The following is a 12,215-nucleotide window of genomic DNA, read 5'->3' as shown; positions in this document are numbered from 1 at the left end:
TTAGAATTAAGTATCCTGGTGAAAAAGAGTCTATGCAAACGAGCAAGCCTTCTTAAAACTGCACTTGGCTAAAATCATAAATGCGTAATTTTGTATCATGCTTTGGCACCCCAGATTTTTTTTTCTTTTTTAAAAAAAAAAAAAATTGGTTTCAAACTTCACAAAACTGAATTAGCTATTTCTGAAAGAGGAAAATAAAATGACTACCTTAAATTCTAGTGGTAACATTCTGTGCTATTCTCAAGCCAATCTGACTTTTCAGTAAATAGTATATTCTGAATACTTCTTTATTTGTGTTGTAGAGCACTTATTATCACTGCATACGTATTTAGTCAGCATTTTATCTACTGTCAAATAGCACAATTTGTTGCAGTCTGGCACCATCTTTTACTATGATTGGCTGCTGCAATTGATTTACATATATTAAATGAAGGCAAGCTAGTTTTTCTCAAAATCCTGCTGATTTTGAGAAATAATACAGAGAAAATTTGAAAAAGCTTACTACAGAATACTTAAGGTCATGTGAGAAACATGCTTTTTCTTTGGGAAAGAAAGTCATACAATTTATACAAATTTATGAAAAAAAAACAGAAGTGGCTAAACATTTCAGCAGGAGTTAGAAGTTAATAAATGTTATGCTTGAGAGGAATACCTCTCTAAAAGGTAGTTAACACAAGAAAGAAAATTTTTAATAATGACATTTAATTTTTTGAAATAAAAGTCACAAAAGTTTATATGTACCTTAAACACCAAAGCTAACTCTATCTCAGCATATTCTCAGCAGAGAAATATGCACTCACTATCAAATATTTCTGCCTACTTACAAGAGAAAGAATGACAGCTATTTATTACTTAAAGATTAATACTGGGAGAAAAATGCAGCAACTCGGATGTCTCTTAAAATGTTAGATGAAGTCCAGAAACTGGGGTGAAATTTGCTGTGTAGTCTTTCTATACAGGTTTTTTTTAGTGCATTTTTTTCAGCCAAGTACTGGCATCAAGTAATTGCAACCAGGTAAATTTGAAGAATCCCTGCACAATTACACAAGAAATTAAACTCATTCTCACTTAAACTCATTAAAGTCATTCCCACTTCTATCCAATCTCTATACCGAAGCACAAAAGACTGGAATTCAGATTCTGTGGGAACAAAAGTATCAAGGAAAACATTTCTAAGAAGACCACAAAGAGAAAGCCCACAATGTATTTTTCAAGACACTTCAGAGAAAACTCTAAGCTATTCTATCATAAGCATATAGTAAGGCACATAATAAGGAATTAAGTAAATACATAGGAATTTAAGTATTAGACATTATAGTGGTACTAAAAACTCTTGAGGTTCAATTTTTCTGCTCCAAAGATGACCTTAACAAAAATAAGTTCTTAAAAAGTTATCAAACCATCAAAGACCTGAATATTTTCAATAAGATTGTAAACATTTTATTCTTTAAAGAAATGTAAAAAAATTCACTGATTTCAGGACTCTTTTCCCATTTTCTCTAAAGCACTATCATACATCGCTTCATAGGAAAAAGAAATTAATGCCAGGGCTAAGTCAAGCTAGGTGTCTGATAGCACATCTTGAAGAAACTTGTCAAATATCTTTTACATATTTATACAGTGAGAAGGCACTGCCTGTTCTCTAATAATTTAACCCATATGAACAGCACAGTTTGCTTTTAAAGGAAGTTATTGTAAAGATTTGGCAAACTATGAACACATACCTTGGTGACATAAATACTATTTAGAGGACACTTACAGCCAGTGCTTCCATTTCTTCAAGAAACCCAAGCATTATTTCACATTCAAATTAGCGTTTAATCTGTGTAGTGTAGATTGACTATTATTTTTGTTAGAAGTATTTTTTGTTTGGTATATTGTAAAAATTCTCTGAAGTGTTTTGTAAGGCAGATTTTAAACAAAAGCTAAAGAGATGTCCTTTATGTAGGAAACTTGGGGATAAATATTGTTGCTAAAGCACTTTCATAGAGGAATTTTTCCATGGATGAATTTTAAACTTTGATCATATACTGGCAGCTAAATCAGAAAAGATAATCACCTAAAACTGCATGTACGAATGAGCTTTTTCTTTTAAGAGACAGAGCTGGTTACAGCTGTTTCAGTCTCTATTTGAAGATTTTATTTAATGTGTGATGCAGTCTTAAAAGGAAAGTTCACAGAAAAGTCAGATTGTATATTTTGAGAAGGAAATTCGGAGGTGATGCTTTTCTCCAAGGTCACGATTGTGAAGCTCAATGAGAGCATGAAATGCTTCTTCCACAGAGCCCAGCTGGATAAGAGCCATTCTGCAGTCTTTCCTGAAGTACAATAAAAACCATTATTCATCCTGAACAAACTTTCATTGCACTAGCCAACACAGAAAAAGTGGTACAAGTATTTTTTCAGCCACATCACACACACTGGACACACTTGTACAGGGAATCAGAGCTAGTTATGCACATGCTAAAATGAGGAGATGTAGAAATATTGCAGATCAATGGCCTACAGCCATGCCTTTCTTCCATTACACCATGCTTTGAAAAACAGGGTCAAAATAAGGCTTGAAGACCTCTAAGAAACGCTTGTTATGTCCATGTATGTGGGATTATTTAGCTGGTATGATTATGCTAAAATAATGCTGCCAAGCAACTTTAATGAATGTTAGAGCAGGTTCATTGTCTTCTTTTATATGACATTTTAAGTATTCACAGCCAGTATTTCTTTTTAAAGAAAAGAGTATTTACTTTACTTGAACTTATTGTACTTTGAACACATGTGGAATTCATCAAAAGGCTGAATATTTTTCATTGAATTATGCTAATATAGTTTACCATTAAAAATTTTAAGATTTGGATTATCAAAAATTGCCATAGCTGTGCAGCTTTTGACTATAGATTTAAACACATGGAATTTTGCCTATACTTTTATTTATTTATTATTTTATTTATATATTTCTCAAAAACAATTATCCCACTCCCAGGGTGAAAATTTGCTCAGCATTTTTACAAGAGAACTTACTGGATGAATCTGAAGGCTTTCACAGTAGATCCTATATTTTCAAAAAGGTTTTCCATGTCCTCAACAGTAACAAAAGGCCTATTTAAAATAAAGAAGAAAACAAAACTGAAAAAAACCCCCCTCAACTTGTAAAAGAATACAGGATTCAGTAATAGTATCAAAATCTCAGTTCTGACTTCTAAATTAAATTTGAACAGCAAAAACTATCTCCACCAACAAAAGCCGTGTCGACTTTAGCTCAAACATCTTGGCTTTGACACTAAGATTTAGCACCACAGTGTGCTACAAATACATTTCAGATACACTCTACCACTTTTCATCCTACCATGTTCCTCTCTTAGTTAAATTAAGATTGCATAAAGATCTTAAGATCTTCACCAATATCTTCAGAAATAGTTTCATCTTGTAACTGCTGCAGATGTGCTTCACATATTTTCAATTTTGAAAGCTTTCTATTTTACTCAGAAAGCCATTTTTTAAGTGGCTTTGTTTTTTAGTTTTTTGTTATGTGTTTGTTTTGTTTTTTTTTTTTTAAATTTGGACAAAATTCCATACTTTTCCCTTTTCCCTCCCTGCACAGCTGTTGAACAAAAGATGCTTGTAAAAACTTATGTTTGTTTCTCACTCCTCACATTGTTGACAACATTCTAGATAGGAAAAAAGGTTGGTCCAGTTTTAAAGAACATGCTTCTTAACACTTTTTCTTTATAACAACTTCCCCTCTATGTAAGATGTCTGAATTCTGTAGAAACAATTCTTTAAAAGTGTTAGAATTATTAAAAACTGCATCTACATTAAACAATGATGCCAGTCACAAATCTGATGTAATGTAACTCCAGTACATTATCTCAAAAACCATGAATTTAATATTCACAAATATTTAACATTTATTTAAGTATTTAACTTTATTAAATATATAACATTTATTAATGTTTATTAAACACAGGACTTAATATTTGTAAAGTAAAAGCATATTCTCAAGCATATGTAAACTGTACTGAAATGCAAAGAAGAGCATTCAATCAGTTCTATTCTTTGCTAAGAATAAAAAGTAACAGTTAAAGGATCCACTTACTGCTAATTACATAGCAGAATGATCCAAATTCTTAGGAAACGGTAAAAGGCCAAGGCAATGTAAAGCTTGTATCAGATTATATAACTTAAGAACATAACCTAAAAACCATCTTTACAAGAGGATCACACATGTAGGTACTCACGGGATGTTGGAGAGATGCAGGGTGTCAGATGGAGGAAAGATGTTTTGGAAGTTCTTAGAGCCAGACTTCCTAAAGCGATGCAGAGGGCTATTGCTATAGTCCTTCGTCAGACCATTGCCCCTTTGTCCCTCAGGAGGAAGCTGAATTATTTGATGTTTTGAAAGAGTAGCATGGATGACCCTTCCATAAAGCTTCTGTCCATTCAAGTGACCCATAGCTGACCAGTGGAAATACAATTAGAACAGGAATGAAGAGAAAGGAAGCAAAAAGGATTCTTTGCCTTCTATTTAGTGTCAGATTTCACATTCTAAATTTAAACTGCAACTTCCATGTTTACCAGGTGGGCTATGTCATAACATTATATTTAAAACAAGTATAAGAACGTAAGATATCCTCCAGTTCAAAAGCAAAAAAAATGCAAACCAGTATTTCAATAACGAGCAGTTGATTATCCTTAAATAGCTAGATGTAGGATAAACTACAGTAAAACTGCATGATGCATTAGTAAGATAAGCTACAAGAACCTAGCATAATGTTTTAATTCTATCATTGACTAGATTGAGATTCACAGGATTTATTTTTTTTTATCCACTACAGGAATATAATTTTTTTATATGAAGCAAATATCATAACATTAAAAAGGACAAGCTTGTATGTAGTAAAGCATCACGATGATGGATTTCATTTGTTCATGCTTTTGTCACTCACAGATGGCAAATTCCTCATCTTTATCGCACTCACTCTAGTTTAAAGCATAACTGTGCCTTAAAAATCAGTACCTAACTGAGCCTGGGTTGCATCTGCCATCTGAACCAATGCGTTGCTTTTCTTCTTAAACATGATCTTCACACGATGTACATCACCATACATACCTGGGAAAATCCAGAAAGAAAATTTGTCCAGAGCATTACTACAAACAGCACAAGGGCAAATCTGAGGTTTTTGACTGACATTATGGTTACAAAGAGTAATCACCTCATTAAACAGGTTGGTTAGAATATTAGTATGAAGGAGATCTTTAAATTTTGTGTATTATTTTCTGAGGCTCAGAAATGGGGGAAATCCCACAGGATTTTAGTATCCTGTGTGGAGACCTCATAGCAGCCTTCCAGTGTCTGAAGGGGGGCTATAGGGATGCTGGGGAGGGACTCTTCATTAGGGACTGTAGGGATAGGACAAGGGGAAATGGATTCAAACTTAAATAGGGGAGGTTTAGATTCCATATAAGGAAGAAATTCTTCACTGTAAGGGTGGTGAGGCATTAGAATGGGTTTCCCAGGGAAGCTGTGAATGCTCCATCCCTGGCGGTGTTCAAGACCAGGCTGGATAGAGCCTTGGGTGACATGGTTTAGTGCGAGGTGTCCCTGCCCATGGCAGGCGAGTTGGAACTTGATGATCTTAAGGTCCTTTCCAACCATAACTATTCTATGATTCTATGATTCTATAATACAGCATATTTATATTCAGCTGTTAAATAGCACAACAGTGTTAATGTCCTCTTAATAGAGACATATTAAATATTACTATGCCAACAAACATTGTCCTCTGCAACTAACGTACGTGCCAATTCTTTACTCTATTTTTTCCCTGATTCAGTCTTTGTTTTTTTCATTTCACTTTGCTTTCCTGTTCTTTGTGGTAAACAAATTGGACCACACACTGAAATTCTTCTGATGCTGTAAATATTGTGCCATTTTGGTACCTGCTGCCTACAACTACTGACTCAAACAATTGCGATTTTAAAACCAGCACATTCTCTTGTGCATTGTCTGAACAAAGATAGAGGAATGGATCTTGCATTAGCAAGCATACATCAGATAAATAAAAAGAATGTTAGCCCTCAAGGTATATTTGACATATCTTACCAAATAGGATGAAAAGTCCATGAGGTGTGATAGCCTGTTTAAATGATAAAATGAGTATATTATTTTTAAAGCCGTGCAAATAATCTATTCCATAAATGCATGGTAAACAAAAAGAATGGAAGAGATACTGTACACTAATACGTGAATTTGTCTCTTCAAAAGCCATTCCCTAACTACAATAAATACAGTGTATAGCATTATTGTTAATATATATTTGCTATGCACGTATAAAATATTTAAACACACTAACACTACAGCTCATGCATTTTCATCAATAGAGACTCATTCTGTCATGCTGAAGAAGTAATCAATATTTCAAGTGGCTTAATTATTTGAGCTCATTCTTTCCAAGCTAGCAGTTTACTCTCTGAAAAACAAAAGACATTTGCTAAACTAGAAACAAAAAGGAACATTCAAGAACCCTTTTGTATTTTCTAAACAGCAGACAATACCTTAAAACTAAAAGCAGTTGCTTCAAAATGTTCAAATGGATACACATACCATGTTTATATTTGAACCAGACAGAAAGCAGTATTTAAATTGCATTCAACTAGAAGTTGAGAACAGAAAGATAAATATTGAACAAAATAGCTTTCCTCCAGTGATTTTTAATTACATCCTTGTGTTCCAAGTTTTCCAAGCACCAAAGAGAAATTTACACCCTAATGCAGCCAAATTTGATTCAGCTGAGGCAAAGGTTTTGCCAGTACTGAGTATTAAAAATACCTGGGTATCAGAAGCACTACTCACACTCTTTATTCATTCTCAGCTCACATTTGAAATGTGTACCAAACATATCTAAATTATTTCAAAACATCAGATAGTGCAGTTTAAGTGTAACTCCATACCCTTTTATCATCAGCATTATCACTAAATAGGAACAATTACTAGCAACATAAAATTTAAATGCTTCTAAGAGTTTGGGCTTTCTGGCCCAAATATTTTAATTCAGCACAGAGTTTATTTGAAGAAATTTTGTAACCAAAGGAGACTGCAATACTTATACTAAAAAAACCTTCTGGAAGACAAAACCAGTTAATTTAAAAGTCATGAGGGAATGCTAAAATGCACATTGAAAGTCTGCAATATGGGAGAAATATAATTTGAAATAAGGTCAACAGATTTTCTATACACAGAAAAAGAAGTGAAGGGCTCAGACAACCACTACTGAAGAGCAAGTGTTACACAGTTGCCAAGAAATGTATTTACAACAATTTGTATTTCCAATAATAAGCACTGTTGTACATTCTTATTTCTTATCTTTTAAGAAGTTGAGCATTATTTAACGCATTTATGTTGTATCATGCATTACAGCACAAGGTTCCATATGACAGCTTCTTGTTTATGATTAGTATTAAGTAAAGCAGTCCAAAAAATAGCTCTGACCTTGCTTCACACATCCTTAGTCTTAAAAAACACACTACTTAAAGACTCAGATTGCTTGTGGATTGTGTATCCACAACAATCATAGAAAACTTACTGATATTGACAGATTAAAGGAAAATTGACTTGTCTTACAGTCCTAATCTGCAGCTGTTTGTTTTGATGCTTACTGTTAAGTTCAGCTCTCAGAACAAAACCAGAAATACAGGAATTACTTAAAGATTAAATAAACTGTCAACAGATTTTTGAACTTCAGTAATACAAAAATAACTTCCATTTTGCCAATAACTCCTAATTTTATCAGTTGTTTGGTTAAGCAAGTCTAATGTGTGTGTAAAACAAACAATTGCTGTAGTAGAAGTGCTTATCCATAGTCAAGCGGAATTGTGGTTTTAGTCACGGCCTCTGTAAAGCTTGATTCTTTTTTATTTTTTTATTTTTTTTAAGAGATGTACATTGCTTTTAGTAAGGCACAGAGCAATGTGTAGTATTTGAGTAACAGGAGTTACTATATAATTTTCACTATAAAAATAACTGCAAGCTGTCCTTGGCAATTCTACTGCCAACATATATATATATAAAATAATAAAAGATCTTGCTTTGGAATGCTTTTATCTTCTTTTCTCTTCCCTCCTGTTTCTCTCACTCCTCATGCTTTGTAACAAATAAACGTCTTTGGCCTCTCTAATGACAAAGTAGTCCACAGAGGAGTCACATTAACAGAAGCACCATTAAGTTTAGTTGTATGTTGTTTACCTCCTCAAGCGTTTCTCACATCTGACCATGGACTTTCCTATAATTACCAGCTACCCTGCTAACAAAGGTTTTCTAAAGTAAATTGTGTTGGAAACCATTTCACTGCTGACTGGATTTTTCAAACATCGTCAATTTTGCAAATTATCCCAAACAAGAATAGAGCTGTCCTTTTTTTTTGCATTATCAGCATTGAGATTTTCTCTTACTTCTTTAGCTAATGTCAATTTGCAAGGAGAATTCTGGCAGTTGGTAGAAGTTGATACTTGCACCTGTTTCACCAAACAAACTTACTTCAGGGTTGAGGTTGCTGACTAGTAAAACAGAATTGGCTGGAACAGTATTAACTGCAGGAAGAGCCACTGGTGCAGGCACTGCTGATGTGGGAGCAACAGAACCAAGTGGTGCTGGAGCAACTGGAAAGGAATAAGCTGAAAGGGTATTAATAGCATGACTTCACACCTCAAAGAAGAAAAGACATTTTAGAAGACAAAAGCAGGTTACATTTGGCAAAAAAAATCAATACTCAATTAAAAAATGCTTCTAAGGAATTTAGTTATTACTAGTATTTGACTGATAAAGCAGAAAGCACCTCCCCTCCAGAAATGAAGAAATATTCAGCTATACCAACAGACACACAAAAAAGGGACAAGCCCAAGAAAGAAGAAAAATAATTTATCACAGAAAGGAAAAGATCACTGAGTCTAGAAGACTATTTATTTCTCATTTTATAGCCAGAAAAAGGGAGATTTCCTTCTTTAGCTTTGAATGTCACTGAAGTCTTACAATTCTTACTAAAACATATGCTTAGTTTCTTCAACTGCAGGTAATCTTTATCATGGCAATTAATCTTTATTAAATATTATTTTTATTTATTTTTAATATTTTTATATTAAATATATATATTTATTATATTATATATATAATATATATTTATTAAATTATAAAATACTTCAGTATCTGGGTTTTTTATTCAGAGATTAGTTTTGCTGTATAACATGAGAAAGAGAACCAGAGTGACTCAAATGAGCACTGTGTTCCAACTGCAATGTTTGAAAACAATTTCTTGTGAACCAGTGTATTCAGATAGATCACTAGCCACATACACATACACTGCATTTTTAGAAAACGGAAGCTTACTTGCAACTGGAGTAAAGGCCATGGCTGGGGCAAACCCAGGAGCCCCTGTATATGACGGGATGATGAAATTTTGGGTGCCTAGAGAGAGCAGACACATCTAATTTTAAAATTTTAAAGATTTTAAAATTTTGAGAAAATGGAAGAGACTTCAGCAGTAAGAATCAGCTTCTAGTGTTCTGATCTCAGTCTGTGATTATGTCTTTTATAAAATGTTTGTGTTAAAAACTCTCATTAAAATCCAAGATTCAGTGTTTTACAAAGACAAATTTCAGCCAGATTTGAAGACAAATATTCCACTTAGCCTCAATTTTCCTTTTTAAAATGAAGCCATAGCAAGACGTAATATAGACAAGTTTGAACAGTAAAGCACAGCATAGAATACTATCCATTAAAGTTAAGATACATTAAGATACCTGTGATGCAATGCAGCACACTAACTTGTATTCTAAGACGTAGTTATATATAAACTCAAGTTGTGCTTTCTTTCATATGTTGGCACACTAGACTTTTTTAAATGGGGTATATGTATTTAGCAAATACATCCTACATGCCTGGTAATCACAGAATCACAGAATCCCAAGGGTTGGAAGCGACCTCAAAAGATCATCTAGTCCAACCCTCCTGCAAGAGCAGGGTAACCTAGAGTACATCACACAGGAACTTGTCCAGGCGGGCCTTGAATATCTCCAACGTAGGAGACTCCACAACCCCCCTGGGCAACCCGTTCCAGTGATCTGTCACTCTCACAGTAAAGAAATTTTTCCTGATGTTCACATGGAACCTCCTATGCTCCAGTTTACACCCATTACCCCTGGTCCTGTCACTGGACATCACTGAAAAAAAACTAGCTCCATCATCCTGACACTCACCCTTTACATATTTGTAAACATTGATGAGGTCACCCCTCAGTCTCCTCTTCTCCAAGCTAAAGAGTCCCAGCTCCCTCAGCCTCTCCTCATAAGGGAGATGTTCCATTCCCTTAATCATCTTTGTAGCTCTGCGCTGGACTCTTTCAAGCAATTCCCTGTCCTTCTTGAACTGAGGGGCCCAGAGCTGGACACAATATTCCAGATGCGGCCTCACCAAGGCAGAGTAGAGGGGGAGGAGAACCTCTCTTGACCTACTAACCACCCTCCTTCTAATACACCCCAGGATGACGTTGGCCTTCTTGGCCACAAGGGCACATTGCTGGCTCATGGTCATCCTCCTATCCACCAGGACCCCCAGGTCCCTTTCCCCTTCACTACTGTCCAGCAGGTCAGCCCCCAACCTGTACTGGTACATGGGGTTGTTCTTCCCCAGATGCAAGACTCTACGCTTGCCCTTGTTGAATTTCATCAAGTTCCTCTCCGCCCAACTCTCCAGCCTGTCCAGGTCTCGCTGAATGGCAACACAGCCCTCTGGTGTGTCAGCCACTCCTCCCAGTTTAGTATCATCAGCAAACTTGCTGAGGGTACACTCAGTTCCCTCATCCAGGTCCCTGATGAAAATATTAAACAGCACTGGTCCCAGGACCAACCCCTGAGGGACTCCACTAGTCATAGACCTCCAGCTAGATTCTGCCCCACTGACCACAACTCTCTGTCTTCTTCCTTCCAACCAGTTCTTGATCCACCTCACTACCTGATCATCAAGCCCACACTTCCTTAGCTTATCTATGAGGATGCTGTGGGAGACAGTATCAAATGCCTTACTGAAATCAAGAAAAACCTGTCTGTTTTACTACTCAAACCTCCACCATTGACTAAAATAGCTATATTCAGTAACAGATGGTCATTGACAGGGATGATACAACAGTATAAGAAGTATCTGTTATGGATTACAAAACCAGCAAATGAAACAGACAACACAGATCAGGTATTCGTGAATGCTGCATCACATTACACCTCCTCTTATCTGTAGCAACAAAGTGTGATTCATACAAACAACTGAATTAATTTATCACACCAAAGGAAGTCATCATGTTCTTGAAATATACACACTGGTGCATTATATCCACAAGTCCTGGCAATATAGAAATTAATCACTTATTCACAATCCAGGAATGGTAATGGAAATATTAATGAAGAAATAGAGAAAGCGCTTTTATTCTGCTAAATAACACCTGCATATTGCACACTGATACCAAAAATCAGGCATGCAAAAATTGTCAAACAGAGGTAATGCAGAAAGGTATGGAATTCTTTGTTGCACTTTTTATGTGTAAAATAATTTGTTTCATGGCTAGCTTCCAAAGCAAGCTAATTCATGTATTTCTGCTTACGCTCACTGGGTTAGGGAATTCTTTAAATGCAGAACATTCACAAAATCTGCTTATTTATAGTGCAGCATCTTTTCACCACAAGAAAAAGCAAAAAAAAAAAAAAAAAGGAAAAGGAAAAGAAAAATACAAGTTTCAAGAGCAGTTTAGTTTTCGTAGTAGGATAACTTCAAGTCTACAGAAAAAAAATGCATGTATTATTCTGGTAGTTACCTGCTTTATCTTCTAGTTCTCCATCAAAAATGTACCCCCTAGTAGCAACATTGGAAGTGTTAAGTGCTAACGTGACTCCCAATATCTTTTCCTCATGTCATGCAACTGAGGACTATCAGTTTTGCCTACGGCAAAGTATGTCTGTTGTCACCACTGACTGAAAGGCTAGAAGCATGCTTCTTCCAGTCTACAGCTGTTTTTTTTTAAAAAGAAGAACATCTATGCAGCTGCTTCACTGTGACTGCACTACAAACAAATTTTGATGACGATATCAGAATCTTCTTTACATTAGCACCTCTGCCATTCTTACTGTTACAGTAAATGTTCATACTGAAAACAGGACTACTAGCAATGACAAGGCTGGAA

The 12,215-nt window shown here is 35.2% G+C and overlaps 1 protein-coding gene across 2 annotated transcripts in view; it reads right to left on the bottom strand.

Annotated features, from left to right (window-relative positions):
* Positions 1–558: 558 nt before the first annotated feature.
* PTBP3 (polypyrimidine tract binding protein 3) overlaps positions 559–12,215 on the bottom strand; it is a 55,504-nt gene continuing 43,847 nt past the window's right edge. For both annotated transcript variants that reach the window (XM_062624262.1, XM_062624261.1), the window contains 7 exons: positions 9,377–9,454; positions 8,531–8,667; positions 6,101–6,134; positions 5,015–5,107; positions 4,236–4,452; positions 3,019–3,096; positions 559–2,318 (listed from right to left, as the gene is read on the bottom strand). In XM_062624262.1, coding sequence (XP_062480246.1) covers positions 2,186–2,318; positions 3,019–3,096; positions 4,236–4,452; positions 5,015–5,107; positions 6,101–6,134; positions 8,531–8,667; positions 9,377–9,454 — 770 coding nt within the window. In that variant the 3' untranslated portion in view covers positions 559–2,185. The remainder of the gene's footprint in view (positions 2,319–3,018; positions 3,097–4,235; positions 4,453–5,014; positions 5,108–6,100; positions 6,135–8,530; positions 8,668–9,376; positions 9,455–12,215) is intronic.

This window comes from Pezoporus occidentalis, unplaced genomic scaffold (genome assembly GCF_034315485.1).
Source record: "Pezoporus occidentalis ecotype Australia unplaced genomic scaffold, CSIRO_AGI_Poc_V1 ctg264, whole genome shotgun sequence".
Lineage (NCBI taxonomy): Eukaryota > Metazoa > Chordata > Aves > Psittaciformes > Psittacidae > Pezoporus > Pezoporus occidentalis.
This window is presented reverse-complemented; position numbering and strand designations above follow the sequence as displayed.